Source organism: Lemur catta, chromosome 2 (genome assembly GCF_020740605.2).
Source record: "Lemur catta isolate mLemCat1 chromosome 2, mLemCat1.pri, whole genome shotgun sequence".
NCBI classification, from domain to species: Eukaryota; Metazoa; Chordata; class Mammalia; order Primates; family Lemuridae; genus Lemur; species Lemur catta.
The window spans coordinates 66,203,152-66,225,238 of NC_059129.1; the positions used below are offsets into that span (position 1 = coordinate 66,203,152).

The 22,087-nt window shown below is 38.5% G+C and overlaps 1 protein-coding gene across 2 annotated transcripts; it reads left to right on the forward strand.

Annotated features, from left to right (window-relative positions):
* Window positions 1-6,932: 6,932 nt before the first annotated feature.
* Window positions 6,933-16,073, forward strand: PTP4A1 (protein tyrosine phosphatase 4A1). Of its 2 annotated transcripts, none has more exons than XM_045543798.1 (6): window positions 6,933-7,178; window positions 11,521-12,069; window positions 13,240-13,332; window positions 13,668-13,798; window positions 14,024-14,098; window positions 14,647-16,073. In XM_045543798.1, exons 2-6 carry the CDS (start codon window positions 11,965-11,967, stop codon window positions 14,762-14,764), a joined length of 522 nt encoding a protein of 173 aa, XP_045399754.1. In that variant the 5' UTR covers window positions 6,933-7,178; window positions 11,521-11,964; the 3' UTR covers window positions 14,765-16,073. The 2 variants fall into 2 exon arrangements, with proteins under 2 accessions (XP_045399754.1, XP_045399755.1); XM_045543799.1 differs by having other exon boundaries at window positions 6,998-7,178; window positions 11,524-12,069.
* Window positions 16,074-22,087: the final 6,014 nt, after the last annotated feature.

The following is a 22,087-nucleotide window of genomic DNA, read 5'->3' on the forward strand; positions in this document are numbered from 1 at the left end:
GAGAAGCCTTCAAAGAAAATGTAGAAAAACTGGGAATGGGATGCTCTGTAAGAATTTTAGGTAGGAGAATAACCTGATAATATCCAAGCAAATATTGGTTGAGTATCAATATGTGCATTAATCTATCCGAGGATTCAAGAAATACTTGATATGACAACTGTCTTTAAGTAGAAGAAATTTCAAAAGGCTTCTATACTCATTTCGTCTTATATTCAGTATCTTCCAGTGATGAAATGCGCTATGGAAATACACTAGGATAACAATGTTTGTTAAACATGCCCAGTTAAAAAGCAATTGTGTTAGGGTAGGCAAAAAACATGACTATTGTAGCTTTTGTTAAATAAATGTTATTATGCTTGCAGGAAATTGTTCAAAAACATTTCTCCTTATGTAAGGCTTGCCCCAGTAATGCTGCTTAGGTCAGTGTCTGTCTGGATTATCTGCAGCCTAAATGCCAACTCTGTAAATTAAACCTGTCAAGTGACAGCTTTGCCATAGCATGCATATCCAACCTTTAAAATTTATTTATACTCCATTCCCTTTCTCTAGCCAGATTAAATTCTCCTTTCCTAAGCTATTTTTGCCTCACTTCAGACTGTGGCATAATTCAACATGTTCTAAACAATCACATGGAGACCAGCCCTCCTGATTTCCAATTCCCAGAGGATTTTTATTCAGGCTACAGAACAGCAAGAGAAATTTTACCAAGTTTACTGAAAATAAGAGTTTTCTCAAATTAGAGTCTTCCAGGTACCAGTATGTGAATCAGTCATAATAATGCTGTGCTATGAATTATTATGAATTCATAGTAAGTCCCTTATTCAGTGTCCCAAGGAAATGGTTTCTGTCACTATGCAAATGGAAAATATTTTCTTACTAATCAATCTCTCCCTTACATCTTAATATGCATTCTGAACTCCCACAGAAGTAAATACTACATTAAGTGGAACAATTACTAATGTGAATACACATTCACATCAGACTCAAAGCAATTCTCAGACTCATATTTAAAATGATCAAAATTAGACATGAAAAGTAAAGGGACAGGGAAGGGAATAATGGAGATTAATTAAAGAGAACTGTTTCTTAACATACATAATTTTTTTAGAAGTTGTTCAAAAACTGCCTTAATCAATTTTACAGAGAAAATATGGCCTCTAATGGTTTGACTTGATGACTTAATAAGATGTTTATTTCTGATCCAGCAGAAGTCATTGACAGATATTTACATCTTTAGGACCTCCTCCTGGGTGGGTGAGTGTTTCTATTTGTCTGGCCACGTATGATACAAAGCCCAGTAGCTACAGGCAGCTACGGGCCTTTGGACTTCATCCTTACCCTAGACTCCTTGAACGACTTTGTGACAAGCTTAGATGCTCATTGGAAATTTCTGTGTCTAAAATTCCCACAAAAATTATGATGTAGCACTGCTGTCGTGTTTTTATTAGTCACCAAAACTCATTTAAAAGACTCTTGATAAAACTTTAAACCAATGCCTTAAGGGAAGAAAATTAAGTCACTTTTTAACACAGAGCATATTTTAGTTTCAAACAATATCTAAGCACTCTGAAAATTAAATATTTATAGAAATTTAAGTGCAGGCCTACCTCAGATATATTGTGGGTTCAGTTCTAGACCATCAGAATAAAATGAATGTCACCATAAAGGAAGTCACACAAATTTTTTGTTTCCCAGTGCACACAAAAGTTATGTTTATGCTATACTGTAGTCTATTAAGTGTGTAATAGCATTATGTCTAACAAAACAATGTACTTATCTACTATCCTGCTGAACCCATGGCTAGAGTCTCCCTAAAAGCAGAGGCAGGGGAATTCCCATAAGGGAGTACCCCAAACCATCTGTAGATGGGCTGAGTTGAGATTCTAAAGAAAGAAGCACTAAATGCCAGGGCAATCAGTTTAAAGCATTTATTAGAGGCATTTAGAGTGCTGTGTATTCACATGATGGACAATAGAAAAGGGGTGTTTTACCTACATATGTCTGCAACCAGGGAGTCAGGATATGGAGTTTACATGAAGGTTTAAGGAACTTGGCTTAGGGTTGGGGTTGGTTTCTTTCTAGTAAACCTAGATATCTTTATCAGTACCTGGGAATGTACAAGGCCCTGGTTTGGGTTCAAGCCAACTGGGAAAAACCTACAGCTGACTGGCTCACTAAGTGGTCAAAGCACTCTGTGATTTTAGGTCAAGACTCAGAAAGAAAGCAGGGGAAACTGGGGGACCCTACAATACCTGAATTAAAAAATAGTCAAGGTACAGTGGCTCATACCTGTAATCCCAGCACTTTGGGAGGTTAAGGATCCCTTGCGGTCAGGAGTTTGAGATCAGCCTGAGTAACACAGCCAGACCATCTCTACAAAAAAAATAAAAAATACAAAAATTAGCCAGGTGCAGTAAGCGTGCACCTGTAGTCCCAGCTACTCAAGAGGCCGAGGCAGGAGGATCGCTTGAGGACAGGAGTTTGAAGTTGTAGTGAGCTATAATGACGCCACTGCACTCCAGCCTCAGCAACAGAGTGAGACCCTGTCTCTTAAACAAAAACACTTTATTGCTAAAAAATGCTAATGATCATCTGAGCCTTCAGCAATTTGTAATCTTTGCTGATGGAGAATCTTGCCTCAATGTTGATGGCTGCTGACTGATCAGGGTGGTAGTTGCTGAAAGCTGGGGTGGATGTGGTGATTTCTTCTAATAAGACAACAGTGAAATCTGCCATATTGATTGACTCTTCCTTTCACAGAAGTTTTCTCTGTAGCATGTGTTTCTGTTTGATAGTGGTTTTACCCATACTTGAACTTCTTTCATAATTGGAGTGCTTTCAAACACTGCCACTGCTTTATCAACTAAATTTATGTGATTATCTAAATCCTTTCCTGTCATTTCAATGATGTTCACAGCATCTTCACCAAAGAGTAGATTCTATCTCAAGAAACCACTCTCTTTGCTAATCCATAAGAAGCAACTTCTTATCCCTTCAAGTTTGATCATGAGATTGCAGCAATTCAGTCACATCTTCAGTCTCCACTTATAATTCTCTTGCTATTTTCCTATCTTGGCTTTCAAAATGCCTTCCTCACTAAGCTTAATCATCTGTAGGTTTGGTTTAAAATGAGAGACATGAGACTTTCTTTTACTTGAACACCTAGAGGCCATTTCAGAGCTATTAACTGGCCTAATTTCAATATTGTTGTGTCTCAGGGAACAGGGAGGCTTGAAGAGAGGGAAAGAGATGGGGGAATGGCCTGTCAGTGGAGCAGTCAGAGCACACACATTTATTAAGTTCATCATTTTATATGGTCACTGTTTGAGGTCCTCCAAAACAATTACAATAGTAACATCAAAGATTACTGATCACAGATCACCATAACAGATATAATAATAATGAAAAAGTTTGAAATACTGTGAGAATTACCAAAATATGACACACATGAGATGAGCTCATACTGTTGGAAAAATGGTGCCAATAGTCTTACTTGACACAAAGTTGCCACAAACCTTCATTTTGCAAACACAGTGTCTGCAAAGTGCAATAAAGAAAGGTATGGCTATACACTACACATTTTTTTGTTTACAATCATACAAGAAGATTAATTGTGGATATAAAGTAAAATAGACAGTTCTAAAACAACAAAAGGAAAATAAACTTAAATAATGTTGATAGGAGCTATTGTTGTATATATGGATTGTTAGGACTTTTTTTAAATATGGGAACAAGAGCTCACCCTCTGAACTGGTATCCAGACACCTACTGGGTCTTGGCTCATTGGAGTATTTGCCTTTAATATATTTGCTATATCGTTATACCTTGTAATCTAGTGTCTTTTTCTAGGTTCATATTGTCACATTTGATCTTTCTATCATTGTAATGGTAATACCCTTGCTATATCAAATGTTTTTTCATCAAACTTCCTCACAGCCCCAACCAATCTGAGGAGGTCGAAAATGATGAAATCTTCTACTCCTTTTGTATACCTGGTATACATAGAGTCAATGTTTACTAGGAGATATGTCCTTCTAAGCATTTCTCTGTTCTTTATTATTAAGTTTTGCTGACTTGTTGCCCTCTGTGATCTTTCATCTCCCATAAAAATCTTCCTCATAATGTTCTTATAGTCTTCTTTATCTTTCAACTCTTGTCTTTTGTAGTTTGAATATGCCAATGAAAAGTCCTGCCTACCATGATGAGGTCAAGGACACATATTTTGCTAAGAGAAGTAACCTCCAGCTAAGCATCTTGTTTAGAAGGACAGAAAACCATCCATGTTTGGGCTTCTGGAGCTTAGAGTAAGCATTGGCTTTCAGAGGTGTTGTTTTCCTTCTTGATGTCTGAACCACTACTTGCAAGTCTGTCAGAGACTCTCTTTAAATAAACACAGGTGCTGCTGGAAGTGGTAGCCTACACCTGTAGACCCAGCTATTAGGGAGGCTGAGGCAGGAGGATTGCTAGAGTCCAGGAGTTCAAGTCTAGCCTGGGCAATATAGTGAGACCCTCTCTCTAAAAAAAAAAAAGATAAAACTTAAAATGAACAAGCACAGATGCTAATGCTCTGAATGCAAGTCTGTAAAGGTTAGTGAGTCATCAAATCACAGGGGTCTCCTGATGCAATGTTGATATGGTCTACTGGTCTCTGAGAATTGACAGCTTAGAACTATTAAGCTGAATTAGAGCAGACATCCTCAGCACAGCAGTGAGTCTACAAGGGCACAGGACACATAAACACATGGCAGCTGCCAAAGCAGCAGGAACACGACTACCCTAAGAGAATTTAGTGGACTGGTCAGCAAGACTGCACTTAAATCTTGCTTAAAATGTGGCCTTCCTCTCAATAGGAAAAACCTTCTCTGTCTTTTCATCCTTGATCTACGTCATTGTCAAAGTAGGACAGGGTGGTACCTTGTTTGAGCAGCTAAGACCCCCAGAAGCTGATTAGTTCACTTGGTAGTTTGAGCCCAGGTTTTAGAGCTTGATGAGCACAGCTGACTGGATTCTTCATGTCAGCACTGCTTTGGTAATTACAGGATCTGTGGATCACAAGGCTCACAACTTGTATCGCAAGTTCTGCAAGAAAATTGGCTAACACTGATTTGGCTCTACTTACCATTTGCTGAGTTTGTATCTTGTCCTACCAGATTCATTTTTTTAAACATCATTACATGAAAAAGTTTCAGTATTCCAATGAATATTTCTGTGCTGACCAACTTTTGGGGTAAAAGTGGCTAATCTAAATGTGTTCTTTACACTATTATATATGTCGGTCAAGCTTTTTATTTATTGTGATATTAATTGCCCACAATATATCACCAATATTTTCTCCCAATGTGAAATGAATACTTGTCAAAAGTCTTTTGCCATATAAAAGCTTTTAATTTTTATATAATGAAATCTGTCCTTTTCTTTGTGACTTGAGTTCTTGGGCCTGCTTAGCTTTATGTCTACCACCCCAGGAATTTGTTTTTAATCTTCCTATATTTTCTTTGTAATATATTTCTCAAATTTGCTAGTTTTCCTTGATTTAAATGGATTCAAAAGTTTCCTAGGTGAGCAATCTTCTCTAAAATGAAAATGAGTTGACTTTTGTTCCTTTATAAATCTGGCCCAATTCTCTTTCTGCCCAATTCTCTTTCGAAAGCACTGACTTTACTTGCAAGAGTACATGTTTATAAGAAAGTTGAATAACTATGCAAGCAGTCTCTAAATAGAAGTCCTAATAAATCCTAAGATGCTGTAGTACACTGAGGAAGGACAAAATTTGATCCCCAAAGCCCTCTCCAATCAAATGCTCAGTGAAAACAGCAAACAAAAGGCCTCAGTGTTAGGGGAAAACTTAGTTCTTCAAAGCAGGTTTAGGTCCTGTTTACTCCTTCCAGAAAGCTGAGGAGAAAGGGTTTTCAGATTATAAATGACAGAGTTGCCCTTGTAGAGCACAGAGGAATTGTGATAAGGCTTTACCTCGCAGGCGCCTAAATTATGAAGACAGTGGAACAACAGGGCTGAAAATGAACAAAAAGGAAAGCTTTAGCTTTGACGCAAAGAACTACATCAGTGCTTGACAAAACCGAGGATTCTTAATTTTTAAAAACGCTTCCTTTTAGCAGCGCCTAACCTTTCATTATCTGTGAGAACACAGTAAGTGAGCAGCAGCACAAAGGATGCATGTGATTTCGAAATGCCACAAACGGGCCAACTGCAGCTGCCCGCGTATGTAGTATGGAGGCGTCACCAAAAAAAGACTACAGAAAGCATTTGCCCGCATCCCCGTCTTCCACAGGGCAAGTTTTCCTAAGACAACTTTCTCCCCACTTGAAAGTGCCCCCAGCGACAAGAATTCATCTTGTCCAAGCCCAAGGCCGTGGCAGTCAAGGTGTTGAATCACCGGGGACAGCGGCCGTGCGACATAAACATTATGTGATGACGGACACGCCAGGGGCGCAGGTGCCGAGGCAACCTCTGGCAGAGATAACTGGTTATTCCCTCGGGCATAAGGACGCGGGGCCGGTGCCAGTGCTAAAGGGACTGCGTTTTAAGTTTGAGGCAAACTTCAGGCTTTCCCATGTGACATGTGTGCACTCGTGGGTGGTTCTAATTATGAGATATGGGGTTTGTGGCGTGATTCCTTCCAGTCCGGAGACGGAAACCATCCTCCCGCTCCCGCCTCGCCCCGCTCTCCGGCTCGCAACAACCCCACGTCCTCCGTCGGCCCTTCCCTCCCCCGCCCGGGGATGGTCCGACTAACGCGCTCACCCATTCATCAACCGGTTCACACCGGCGGCGGCCGCCGCGGGTGACGTGCGCGGGGGGCGGGCCTCCGCCCCCGCTCGTCGGCGCTGCGCGCAGGGTTCCGGGCGGCGATTGGTGGCCGGGCGTGCGCACGTCGCGCCGGCTATAAAGAGGAGGGCTTGTGACGCAAGGGCGCCGCGGCGCGCGTATTGGCTCCTTGGGCTGCGGGCCGGCTCGGCTACGCGCTCTCTTCCGAGCCGCTCACTGCATGGTAGAGACTGGTGCCCCCGCCGCCGCCTGCACCGCCGCCGCCGCCGCCCCGCGACGAACACCGCCGCCCCCTGCCCTGCAGCCGCCGCCACCGCCGCCGCCTGTGTCGCCGCCGCCTCGGGACCGGCTGTATGATTAGGCCACAATCTTCAATGAGTAAACATATTCCTGTGAGTAGCCGTCGCGCCGCCGCCTTTCGGGCTGGGAATCCGCGGCAGGCCCCCCTCCCCCGTCCCCGCCGTCGCCTTTGTTCGGAGCCCGGCGTCCGCTTCCCGTTACCCCGGGCTGCGGTTCCGGCGGGTCCCGGGTGGGTTCGGGCGAGTTACGGCCCTGCGGCCGACTAGTGGCGGCCGGCTGCGGGGAGGAGGACGCCGGGGCCCGCGGGGCTGCGGGCTGGCAGTTGGCCCCCGGAGGCGCCGGCTTCCACGTCCCTCCGGAGCCCGGAACGGCCAGGGCGGTGCGGTGCGGCCCGGCCTCGGTGGCGGGCGCAGGGCGGTTTCGGCCGCCGCAGCGGGCCGGGCGGGGCGGCACAAAAGCCGCTTTGTGACCGCCGCCTCCGCCCTTGGCCCTCCGGTCTGGCGCGCCCCGTCCGGGCTAGGCGGGCTCCGCGGCGTCCCGGGACCCCTTTGTTCGGAGGAAGGAGAGTGGCCGCACTGGGAGCAGGAGACGTGGCCCGGGGTGGGGCGAGAGCTGCGCGTGTCACTGCGGAGCCGGATACGGGGAGGGCGCGGTGGCGGCGGGATTGCCACCAGATCCGGGCAGGCGTGGGAGAGGCGGGGCGGCCCGGCGGGGCTGGTAACGGTCTCGGCCCCAAGCTCACGGAGCTCGGGGGGCCGGCGCGGGACAGCAGCCCGGTGCAGCCACCCCTGTGCTCCGTGGCCGGGACCAGAGCCTGAGACAAAATGGCCTCGGCGCCCGCGCCTTCAGTCAGGCGCGGCACGAACCCGTGATTGCGGCGCGGAGAGGGGGCGCGCCCCGCCGCGCACTCCGAGCGGCGGCCATCGGGGGCTTTCCGCGAGCTGCCGCCCTGCCGGGCCGGAGCGGGGTTCCGCCAGGTGAGAGCACCGGCTCCGCGCCCCGCCCTCCCCTGGCACTCGGTCTCCACCTGGTAATTCGAGCTGTTCCGGATTTAGCGCTCCACCTCAGGCTGTGGATAGTGGGAACAAGTTGAGTCTTGTCCGTTCGCTGGGCAAGTCGTCGAGAAATGGCCTGGGTCAGGCGCCTTGGAAACTGCCAGGGCTGCTGTTACACTGAAACGAAGGAGTCCCCCGGCTGGGCACCAGCATGCGTTTTCCCTGCCAATTTTGTAAGGGCCTTGGATGGCGCCTTTTAATCTGGGACTGTTTTAGAACTGTTCCTGAAATCCGTGGTGTAATGTGGTGTTGCCTCCTTGGGTCGTGGCAACAGTAGCCAAACCAGAGCCAGAATTGTGAGGTTTATCTCATGTCCGTGGAACACTCCATGATTCCAAGAGTATTAAGTTGTTACTTACACCGTAGCTGGAACCGTTGACCTGCTTAAGGTCCAGATTTTGAGGCAGTGCTTCCTGTTCCTCTTCATATGAATTTTGTTTGGTGGCAGTTAATCAGATTAGTTGAAAACTAGAAAGAAAGGTAGATGATTCCCAGTAGTAAGGAGCATTTTACACATGCTTTATTAGGTGCATTACCTGTGACCTAGGTAGATGCCGAACTCAGCAACGAATTATTTGAAATAGCCATTATACAGATTGATTGGCTTGACTGTGCAGTCTGACAAACTTGACTTGAGCTTCTGCACAGAAATTGTTCTTTTCTCCTCTGCCCCAGCATGCATGTGGTTATAATGCAACTGATAATGTGGGAGGAAAAGTCCCTTGGTATTTCTGAACTGCCTATCATGAATGGTTTCTCCTGTGGAGAGGATATTGGGAATGGGGGAGTGTCTTGGCCAGAAGAGAAAGATGTCAGTGGTCATCAGTACTTAACTAGAAGTGTCCCCCCAGCCACTGGGTGGCTCCACTCAGTTTTAAAAAAAAAAAAACAGTTCAGGAAATGAATTCTTTCTGTATTGCGTTCTCTGCTTGCTGATGAAAGTGCTCACGTGAAGGGATATGGCCACATTCGGCTATAGCCAACAGGAATTTTAGCTATTAAATATGGAAATAGTGGTGTGAAATACTGTCTCAAATCAGCTTTCAACTGAAAAAAAAAGATAGTACCTAGAAATGAGAATACTGTGATAAGTCATTTGTAAAGCTTTTTAAATTCATTGAATGTCATCAGAAAAGTGTTGGAATACACGATTTGTTATATTTAAGGAGATAGTATTTAGGATTTGAGGTGAAAGCATAATGAAATAATTTTTTCGAAATTACTGTAGTCTCTGTTCACTGTAATAGTAACTCTAATGGTGATTTAGACAATCATTTTTTTAACCCAGCCAGCAAGTAGGTGAAGTAACCTATAAGGGCTCATTTTAACAAACTTAAACTAATGAAAGTTGTCTTCCTTATGGGACCTTTTAATAAATGATTCCTAGTGCTAGTCCCTTTGTTTTGCCAAAAAAAATAGACTGGGTTTTTGACTTGATGTTTTTTTGTGACCTGATAGATAACCGTATGAGTTATTCTTCAAAATTTAGCTAAGTTGTTCTAGAAACTGTAGTGTGAGACTCTGTTTAAAGGTGTAAAATGAAAATGGGAGCACATAGTTTGAATTTAATTTTAAGTTTTTCAAATGCTTAAGCTTAAAACATAGAAACTAATGGAACTTTTTTAATGTTACAAGATTCTATTTTGCTTGGTAATTTACCCATGAGAATTCATGTAAAGTGTTTGAGGCAGTGGCTGTCAGCTGTCAGTGTTCTTGTTAACCTGTTAATGACATTTCCGTTGTCCCCTCTTTCTGCCCAAATTCACAAGAAGTACCTTATAAACTATTTGGAAGAATAATGATTAACATTAGTGCCTTAGTGTACATATTTTGAAAATATCCTGTGAATATTCATGTAACGTTTGATATTGGCATAAGACTGGTTTAGTTCTTAAGGGGAACTTGGGGGACATATAAATAGATTTATATATATTGCTGGCAGTAGTTACCTTGCTTTCAAAACCTGTGAAAGGAGTCAGATAATTTACATCACCTACCACCTCCTCCTTGACATTCCTCTATCCTCTTTTCTTCTGTAAATAGATTTCAGTTTTAGACTAGATAAGTGAAGTTTTGGTTTTAAAATACAAAAGAATATTATTAAAAATTAGAAATATTTTCTTTTTATAGTTATAAATGGGAATTCTTTCCTTTTTAAATTTATAGGTATACATTCTTATAACTTAATGAGTTGATTAATTTCAAGAGACTCATTTTCCTCATCTGTTAAATGGGAATGAAAAATTAATAGATTATTAAGGATAAAATGAGATTGTATTTATGGAAGCACTTTGAAAATCAGTCTTTTTAAAAAAGTAAATACTGGTGAAGGGTACTCTAAGTCTTTAGAAGAGTTGGTAAATTTTATGAGAGCCAATTTTATTTATTGTAAGTAGAATGGTGTGAGCCATCTCCGATTTTTGAAACTACTTTTTTTAACTTCAGTGTATTTTTAAAAGTACAAAACGAAAATGTTGATGGTAACTTCAAAATTTAGCTTTTAAAATCAAAACTAAGAGGGCAATCATTGAGAAATAATTACATAAAGAAGTATTATCAGCTGGGCGTGTTGGCTCACACCTATAATCCTAGCACCCTGGGAGGCCAAGGCAGGAGGATTGCTTGAGGTCAGGAGTTAAAGACCAGCCTGAGCAAGAGTGGGACCCCCCCCCATCTCCACTGAATATAGAAAAAATTATCTGGTGTGGTGGCACATACCTGTAATCCCAGCTACTTGGGGAGGCTGAGGCAGGAGGATCAATTGAGCTGAGGAGTTTGAGGTTGCAGTGAGCTGTGATGACCCCACTGCCCTCCAGTCTAGGCAAGAGTATTATTTATCTTTGTAAAAATGCCATACAGCCAACATCTTCCTCTCTCATCAAACTGGCTTAATAAACAATATTAAGTATGAAAGCAAAAATTGAAAAGGAACCTTAGGTAAACTATGCAAGGACTAATGACTTCAGAGTATTCATGAATTTTGTGTTAGTGTGTAAAATGCTTTGTTAGTTGGAAAAATCAACAGCTGGTACATATAATTCATAACAATATAGAGCAAACAAACAACTATTAAAAGGAGTAGTTAATAGAAGAAAATATATGTACATAGGAATATCACCAAATGTAACAGTGGTTTTCTTTGAGGAATCTTTTAATAATCAGTAATTTCAGTTTAATCTACTTGTGACTGCTTGTTTTATGCTTGTTGATTTAATCTGTATTCATCCCTTGAATTTTGTCATGCAAGTAAAAGTTGAAAAATGCCTTGGGCTCTAATTTGAAAAACTGGTTGGGCATTTAAATAGTGTAAAAGCATAGCATGTTCTTCTTGAATTGGAAAATAACTTTTTTTCTCTCTCTTTCTTTTTCTTTTAAACAGCAGTTCTGTGGTGTTCTTGGTCACACATTTATGGAGTTTCTGAAGGGCAGTGGAGATTACTGCCAGGCACAGCACGACCTCTATGCAGACAAGTGAACTGTAGAAATTCATTACTACTCCACCAAGAAGCCCCCATAAGAGTGGTTAACCTGGACACAGAAGTGTTGAATTGAAATCTGTAGAGCATTTTACAAGAGTTCTGACCTGGATGGGGTAAACCTCAGTGCACTTCCTTTTTGTTGCCTCAGTATTACTGGATTGAAGAATTGCTGCTTCTTGTTAGGAGGTTCATTTCATTTACCATTACTTCCAACTTCATACTCAAAGCACTGAGAATTTCAAGTGGAGTATATTGAAGTAGACTTCAATTTCTTTGCATCATTTCTGTATTCAATTTTTTAAATTCTTTCATAACCCTATTGAGTGTTTTTTAACTAAATTAACATGGCTCGAATGAACCGCCCAGCTCCTGTGGAAGTCACATACAAGAACATGAGATTTCTTATTACACACAATCCAACCAATGCGACCTTAAACAAATTTATAGAGGTAAGATTTGATCATTTTTAATATATTAAATTGCAGTTAAATAATGGGGTTTATATCTTGTAAAATAAATACTATTGGAAAATATGAGATGGTATTCCTATAGTTCCAGTTCCCAGAAATAAAATATAATGTCTTCTTTAGAGGTAAATTTTTTTATACATTTTGAGAAAACCTTGTACTTGTTTGGCTTTGTGAGTTCATAGTTCTTCATGCATCTAAGTTTAATTTAAATCAATATGTGGACAGTATAAGAGTATAGCACTCACTTGTAAGAAACTTACAGGGGGAAGGCTGCTGTTGATGGATTTTTCATATATATGCTTAGCGTAATGAGTAATACCATAAAGTTAGTTTAAGCCTGGGACCTCATTTGATGCATAGAATCAATTTTCAACTACTAATTGTGTTTCTTCCTGATAGTGGCTACATAGTCAAAACTCTCACTGTTGACCTCACCTCTTTTTACTAGGTGGAAGAAATGTAATGAATGCTGAATATATCTGGACACATACACATTTTATTCATAAATATCTACAAGTGTTCAGAAACAGCAAATAGGTCTCTCAGATCATAGGGAAATACTTTAATAGTACTTTTGTTTTAGATTACTGTGTAAACATTTTTTAAATGTCAGGAGAGTTAAAATTAATAATACATTTTATAAACCTATAGTTTTAAATATGTGGGTTTTTACTATATTTTTAGGATTTTAGAGTCTGAATATACTTTTAAGACTTTATATACTTCAAATGAGTAAAAGTTTGAGGAGTTAGTATAATTTGTCAAAGGAGATTACTTACAGGGCTATAAGTGATTCCTTTGGTTATATAAACTTTTGCCCTTATTGCTTTTACCCCTCTTAGTGTTTCATACCAATCTATCCAGTGTTACCATAACTATAAACAACTTCTGTATGTGAAGGGCCACAGGATTTAAAGAAAAAAAAAAACCTCTTCTAAGTTATCAAAAATATGTAGGGCCAGGCACAATGATGGCTTCATGCCTGTAAAAGATTTGCTTCCATGTGTACACGTATATAGGTTCTGCCATTTTTTTTCATGATTTTCTGTTAACCAGCACACCTGCTGATCAGACATCGAAATAGCTAATATTGAGCAATAATGATGTGGTTGTGAAGACTTAATTTTTTCTTTAATTTGTTTTATCTAGGAACTTAAGAAGTATGGAGTTACCACAATAGTAAGAGTATGTGAAGCAACTTATGACACTACTCTTGTGGAGAAAGAAGGCATCCATGTTCTTGTAAGTATTTAACAATTCCTTTGTGTTTATGATACTGTGCTATAAAAGTTTATTCAAATAAACCACAGGCCTCAAAAAGCTTAGTTTTTTAAGTTAAGATATTATACAGTATCTTAATTTCCAAATAAAGGTGAAAGATAAGCAGAGGTTTGAAGTAAATATCTTTGTAAAGATTGAGCATTTAGTCACATTTAATTGACAGTGGGGTCTAATAAGATTCTCTTAAATATATTAAAAATAAAAATGCTTTTGAAAACATTTGGATGTTAGAAATTTAGAATTATTTGTATAGTATTTCTGTTAAAGATCTATAATATTTCATTCTTTTGATTTAGGACTGGCCTTTTGATGATGGTGCACCACCATCTAACCAGATTGTTGATGACTGGTTAAGTCTTGTAAAAATCAAGTTTCGTGAAGAACCTGGTTGTTGTATTGCTGTTCATTGTGTTGCAGGCCTTGGGAGGTAAGACAATTTTATTAATTTGGTTCTTCATAAAAATCTGGGTTGATATGAAAATACTGACACTTTATAAATTCTTCTAATTTTTAACATAAAGTCAGTGTTACAGGGATTACCTAAATAGGAAGTATGGTAGATAGTACTTCTGGATTGGGGGATGTTTGGGATAATGAATTTACCAGAGTTTAGTTTTGAAAAACTGATTTATCAAAATTCTTGCCTTACCAGAGCTCCAGTGCTTGTTGCTCTCGCATTAATCGAAGGTGGAATGAAATACGAAGATGCAGTACAGTTCATAAGACAGTAAGTAGTGGATTCTCTTTTCATTTGCACTCTCATTTCCTTGTTAAATATCAGTGAATTTAAGTATGTTACTAATAGCCCATCTGACCATTATGATTATTTTTTAAGATAGTGTTAAAACCAGGAAATACCTTTTTTTGCATTTCATGCAGATGCTAATATTACTAAGGTTCTAATTTAACAATATTCTTTGAATTATTATTTTGCTTTAAATTCTTGATTGAATAGGTTGCTTGTTGAGTTGCATTTTTATTGAGGTATAAGTAAGATACAATAAAAATGCACAGGTCTTGAAAGGAGATCAGTTAATAACACCCAAATAAAACAACTACCCAATACAATGTGTAGAATATTTTGAGTGCTCCAGGACATACCTTTGTGACTTTTGTAGTTATCTCTGCCACCAAAGGCAACCTCTTTCTGACTTCTATCACCATGAATTAGTTTTGTCTTTTCTTGGACTTCATATAAATAGATATGTGAATTTTGACTTGTAACCACCACTCGGGATTTGGCTTTAATTGCTCCATCTTTTTCTCCCCCCCCAGAAAGCGGCGTGGAGCTTTTAACAGCAAGCAACTTTTGTATTTGGAGAAGTATCGTCCTAAGATGCGGCTGCGCTTCAAAGACTCCAATGGTCATAGAAACAACTGTTGCATTCAATAAAACTAGGGTGCCTGATGCTATTGGCTTGGAAGTAAAATTTGACACAGGACCTAATATGTCATATGTATTAGCCAACATGTTGGCTTGGTGAATAAGTCTAATGAAGCTTCCATGAGAGTATTGTAAAGCAATTTTACCAGGCCGCAAGTTTAACAGAATTGCAACCTATGTGTCTGGGTTACAGTTAGCCTTTTTGGACACTTAGCAAAAGATTCTTGCTGTTCAGCATTTAAAATGTGCTTATCATTTGTAACAATTGACCTTCCCTGAAATCATGCGGTATTGAGTTATGTCTTGTTTAAATCTATTCCCATGCCAGAATCTTATCAATATGTAAGAAATTTAGAAAGATTAGGTGCCAAAATACCCAGCACAATACTTGTATATTTTTAGTATCGAACAGAACTAAAATCCCAGGAACTATGAACACTCTAGACCTTATATGGTTTATCCATTTCAGACATTGAAAGTAGGGCCTACATGGTTATTTGCCTGCTCACTTTATGTTTACATCTCCCACATTTATACCAGTATGCATCAGGTTTGCTTAACCATTGATTTTTTTTTTTATTTTTACCAAGTCTTACAGTGATTATTTAATGTCTTTCTGTAAATCTCATTTTGTGCTGTTATGAAAAACCTCCATTTTGAAAATCTACATTGTACAGAAGCACATGTCTTTAATGTCTTCAGACAAAAAAGCCTTACAGTTAATTTAATGTTTGCACTCTGAGGTGCAACTTAACAGGGAGGGCCTGAAAAAAGAATGGGAGGGGGCTATTAAATATTTTTAGCAAAATGTTGCCTTTGTCTTGTGCAGAACATGTAGAAATATGCTCTTTAATTTAGTAAATATTTTTTAAAAGGTAGAGATGGCTTTGTTAATTGTAGCTAAAACAATTCTTAATCATAAAATTTCTGAAATTCTTGTAATTTTTTTTCCATACTTATCAAAAGTTGTTTATCAACTTATTTTTGTTTGAAGTCTGATTTTTTTTTTCCTTCTCTTCCCAACCTCTCTTGCAAAAAAAAAGAAGTGGGTTTCTGCTAATGAATTGAGCAGACATCTAATATTTTATATGCCTTTGAGCTGTGTAACTTAATATTTGGATACTTGATAATTTGTTTTATTATGTAATTGATAAAATGGTGATGTGTATTAATGTTAGTTCAACCATATATTTATACTGTCTGGGAATGTGTGGTTATAGTTCTGTGGGAGAAATAATTTGTCAGTGTTCACCAGCTTGTAAAAACTTAGTGCGAGAGCTTAAACATCTAAATAAATAATGAAATGCATTTATCATCATTGAGATTGTTTTTGCTTAAAGTTAACTTATTTTGTAGAAAACAAAATTAATTACACTTCACTTAATGCCATTTCATGTATAGTGCGTCCTCATCTTTTTACAAATGAAGGATTAAATGACGTCAGCATTTTAGTAAGCTCATATACAAAATTTGTTAGGGTCATGAGAACTATTTAATGTTAAAGTGCTTTCCGTTATAAACTTTCCTTTTTTTAAAGGTCTAGGTAATTTTGAACCAGTTTGTTGTATACTAAGGAGAAACAGTTTATAGTAGAGGAAGGCCTTGGTGTTTTTTTTTTTTTTAAGAGACAAGATCTTGCTCTTTCACCCAGGCAGGTGTGCACTGGTGTGATCATAGTTCACTGTGGCCTCCAACTCCGGGGCTCAAGTGATTTCTGCTTCAGCCTCCTGGACAGCCAGAACTACAGCTGCAAGCCACCATGCCTGGCTTCTAGTTATTAATGGTTTTGTGCAACCTCTGAGCTTCAGTTTTCTCATTTGCAAATTAATGATGACATACCTTTATAAATTTTGAAATTAATATGAACATTACTTGGCACATGAGGCTTAATAAATGTTAAGTTTCAGTAATCTGAAATACTAACTGCATAGCTCATGTTAATCTGAAAGGGACATGTCCTTGTCTAATTTTTTTTAATAGTAGTGATAAAGGTAAAACAATTAAAATGTGATACTCCACCTGGTATCACTGTAGTTTAAAAGAACTTGCTTCCATCTCTTAGTGCTAGTTAAGCGCTTACTATATTCCATTCTTGAAATTTAGGTAGGACAAAAGGAATAACAGGCCTCTGGAGGCCCTTAGTTCTTTAAATCTCAGATTATTTTTGATTGGGTTTAGTTATTTAACCTGGGCTGTTTTTGTTTTTTAAAAATCAGCCTACTCAACGAAACAATTTTGTGTAATTGATTACTAAATAATGAACTATTTCCACCAGCCCATAAAATAACATTTACTTTTATTGAGAGAGGAGATGCCATGATTGATGAAAAATACCTTTTGAGTTTGAAAAGTTAAATTACTTTGCAGTGTTGGATTGTATATATGGTGCTAAAAATAAATCAATTTACTTTATAAACCTTACCTGTACAGTATACAACATGATGAATTTGCTTTTCATCCAAGTATTTTGTAAATATAGCTTATCACAGGAATGCCTGTAATACATCCTAAAAGATTCTTTATATCAAAAGATAATTTAAAGAATTACGAGTTGAGGTCTTGAATGCAAGAAGTTATCAGATGGTATTCTAAAATTTGGTACTTGGGTTTGCATACCCTCAATGGGATGATGTGTAAATAGTGACTAGTTGCCTAGGCTTGTCTATAGGAATCAATGTTGCTGACATTAATGTGATTACTGAATCATAACAAAATGCAATCTTTTAGTTGAAGGAAAAACCTTAGAAATAGGTGCCATTGGTCATTTCACAGTGCACTGCAGCCTTCGTTTATCGTTTTTGCTAGGGTGGTACTCTTCTATTCCCACACCTTAACGCAGCTCCATACCTAGAAGCAGCCAGCCCAGGCTTGTGATCAAAACTGGTCATATCCCCCTTCTAGAACACTTCAAAATGACATTGTAATTCTCCAATTGGGCTGCAGAATCTGGGTCTCTGAGATCTATTTTTCGAATGTCATTGTATTCATCTAACAAATGTCTACTATTTGCTAGGCATTTAAGAGTATGGCAGAGAACATAAAAATGTCACTAGATTTTGGTCACCAATGAGTACACCCCCCCCACCTTGCCATAACTAAGAATGGTTTCATGCTTTCTATAGGAGTTTCAGTAAATGCAATTTGATGAGAACACTTCAAAGGGAAGTAGAAGTATAAGTGACAATGATTTTTTTCTTTTACGTGTAAATTATAAAACTCTTTTAGAGCAAGTTTTTAAAAAAATACATGAAGTAGTATCTGCTGTACATGTTTATACTCTACATTCTTGATTCCTTGAATTAATATGTTTGTGTGTGTGTGCATATATATGTCTTACACCTGAATTGAAAAATTAAAGACTGGTTTAAAAATGTCTGACATTTAATGTTTCTCCATTACATTTGGGGTAACCAACCTAAACAGAATCTTGGAAGGAAAGTAACAGAAAATTTTTATTTGCCTTCAATGAATTAAACCAATTATATTCAGTAAGGTATGAATGGAAAGATTGACAGTAATTTAATATGTATTGCCAGACTAACCAGTTGATTAATACAGCTATTATGATGGCTGCCATTTATTAATGATTTTATTGTCAGATAATTTTAAGAATTTGATTCCCTTCCAGTAATCCTGTATTAGTTGTCCCAATTTTATTCATATGATATTTGAGTTTCCCGTTAAGTGACTACCTGATAAATGGTAGAACTCAGGGATTCAAACCTGTGCTTGAAGCCTGTCCACTAGACCACACAGCTTATGAATATGTGTCTATTTTTTATGTAACCCATTGTTAAAGCTTTTATGAGTTCTTGAACTCTTTCTTATTGACATATTCTCATATTCCTTAAAGATAAATTGTTCTTCATAAAAGCCATATAAACCCTTAATTGCAATTTCCTTCATTTAAATTGAACCCTTTTCTATTTTTGCAGAAATATCTTTTTTTGAAGCAAGTCAAAAAAAGAATAAGCTAATTTATGCTGCAAGAACAAAAAGCCCTGAAATCTCAGAAACTGTTTTAAGACTTAAGTTTAACTTAAGATTTTTAAGATTTATTTCTCACTTAAACTTTATATCCATCGTAGGGACCCAGGATAATGGAGCATCTACCGTCTGGAACAGTACTAGTTGTGACAGAAGCCAAAAAAAGAATTTAGAGTGTCTCACATGATGATTAAATGCTTGACTAAGAAATCATATGTGTCACTTGTACTCAAAGGACAGAACTGGTTACATAGCCACTCAATAAAGGAAATGCAGTTCTATCATATCGTGCTAAAAAGCCAGAAATGCACAGCATTAATCACTACCACATCAGTGTTTAAACAAGTACCTCCAGAGCAACACTCCAATTAACTGAAATACCAAGTATAAAGGGACAAAGTTTTCAAGCAGCCAAAACAGATGGCATGAAGTTCAGGCACTAAAGTTTGTGCTTATTAGAGAATCATGAGCACTTAATTTAAACCTATTTAATCTTTTTTTTTTGGATACAATTTTAGCTAGCTTTGGTAATTTGGTTTCCTGCCAGACTAGAGGTGATAATAAGATGATGAACACAGGGAGAAGCACGTGGGTAGCAGTAAGATATCAGCTGGATATTGAGAAAAATTACAAAAACTAAACAATACAAAAAGTACGGTCATTTGTAACAAGTCAATGCTATGACTAACAGCTTTAGGTTCATATATCTTAATAGACCTTAAAGACATCAGTATTCCCACACAGCACAGAACAATTAAATACTTATAGTGATTGCCCATCAAGAATATAAACCATTAAGTTTGGTATTGTATCTTTTAAGGCAAGGAATTTTATAATCCAATGTATTCAAGGGATGTTTCTGGGTACATTAGCTGTAATTGTTTGGCAAATACTGGGCTAAACTTAGACATTATTGCAATATTTCTTAGAGCCTTTAATGTGCTGGTATGAATTTTGACTCTTCCAAGAGGACAGTATAGTATTCAACCATTGTATAAACCAGCATCCCAGAAGGAGACAGTACCCTCAGTAGATAATGGAGAAGCATTTAATAAAGAGAAACTAACACGGTTGTGGTACTGTTACCACCTCCCAGCCTAAAAGGGCAAGATGGGAAGCAGTTACCAGAACTGCAGAGAAAAAACTAAATGGAGAGGACTTCCTTGAGGAAGCTGTGACCTTAGTTTTAGGATACAGCCAACTACTGGCAATCCAGCAGGAAGGAGATAAGAGACCAAGAAATAAAGAGCGTCATTCCTCCATCCCCTTTGATGTCCCGCTGGTCTCCTCTGCCCCCCACTCCTTTAGCCAAACCCAAGAGGAAGACAGAGGGCAAAGGAACCTACAGTCGATACAGATCAGCCTTTTGGTCAGAGAGCAGAATGGAGCATAGCAGAGTGTGGGAACAGAAAATATCCCGTAGCTCTGTGGGTCCCTTTTTTTCACAGATGACGTTTGTGACTAGTGTTCTGCAGAACACATTTTGGGAACAGTTGACATCATTAAGATATCCAAACCGGTACACACATTTAAAACTGATTTCCACAATATAATGGAAGAATCTACACCAATATGAAACAATTTCAATTTGATGAATCGAATATTGATTTGGAGAGGAGTGACAACATCATTTTTGACTTGTACACTATGATCACAGAATTGGTCATGTTTGCGAACATATTCCAGGGCTTTAATTTTTCCAAAGGCTTTTCTTAACCATTAATATTATTCAGATAATTTTGTGTTGAAGCATTCATTATGACATCCATATAAATTTTCTTTTTTTCAATTTTTAATTGACTTAATTTGCCAGATCCTCATCTGACAATAACTTTTGTGATAATTTAAGCAGTTCTCAATTATTTTCACTGATTTTTATCAAACTAAATAACAGAGAGGCTTTCTGAAAGATATGTGTGGGAATACACATGCTATAGTAAGCTATGTGTGTATTCAGGAAGTTAGTAAAGGAAGCCAAAGTTTTCTAAAGAAAAAAATGAGGAAGATTACATAATTGTTTTGAAATAATTATCCTTGGCTACAAAGATCAATAACAAGGGTGATGCCAGTACAGGCAGTTGCTGGGCAGATGTCCTTGCAGAAGTATTTTTTGTGTAAGGTTGCGATGGCCTTTGTGCAAGGTTGCGGTTTTTGTACAGTCTTTTGTGATAGCTTTTGTTTTCAGGCATACAAGAATGAGAACCCTCTCTTCATGGCCTTTCCTGGCTTTGTTTGCCAAGGGTTTTTTTGTTTGTTTTGTTTTTGTTTTGTTTTTTAACAATAGTGACTCCATTTTGATTGTGACAATTTTCATAGCTTCATAAAATCCTGCAACTTAAATTTCAGTTTCATATGTTTGCATTGTGCTGTTGGCCACATTGGCAAGAAAATGACCAATAAATATGTTTGGATGTAATAGACACTACGAGTGTTAATTGGGGAGAAATAATTATGTAAAGACTAACTTTAGAAGTCACCAATGAAAATACTTTACTCTTGCTTTCCTAGAACTTCATTAACATAGAAACTCCAATAATGAACATACAGCTAAAAAGAGCCCCTAGACTTAGGGAAAAAGTGGCAGAATTTAGTTAGATCAAATGGGATTTGGGTAAGTGTGACTCATTATAATTCTTTTATTCATTTGTCTGTGTTTGTTAGACACCTGCCCACAAACTAAAGCCCACCAATAGTGTTGATAAGATGGTCCCACAGAATTTAACCAATAACTCCCCTTTCTTGTTAACCACGAATCCAGCCTGCAGGAAATAACACATCGGTTGATTTCTCTAATTCTTATAATTATGAAAAATCTGTAATATGATAATACCTGCAACTAGACTTGCCCCCAGTTTCCAATGTACTGTATTTAAATAACTGTTTCCTTTGGTAGGAAACAGTGTTTCAGAAAAATCTCTGCCAATTTCTCCCCTAATTTGAATGCAGTCATAAGGAAATCAAATAGCATGCTGAGAAAATGGCTCTGCAAAAGTTTGTTCTGTCCTGTTTTTACTAGTCAGTATTTTATATATATATCACTTAATTTTTATCATGTATGCTAGGATTTATTCAACAAGTATTAAATTCCAAATTTGGTTATTAAATGCTTTTGTTTTTTCAATTCAATACATACATATTCTTCTAGGAAAGAAGCACCTTTTTCTTTTTAAAGATGGTAGGGAATCTCTGCAGTTTGTTGGCAGGGCTAGGGGCAAGAGTAGAAGCACACTTCCAGCCTTGAGAGAGCTATGCAGTTTTTCAATTTGCTAGAATCAGGAAATCATGCACTAAGTTTCATGGACATTCATTGAATGAACATTATATCCCATGTATTGGGCACTGAAG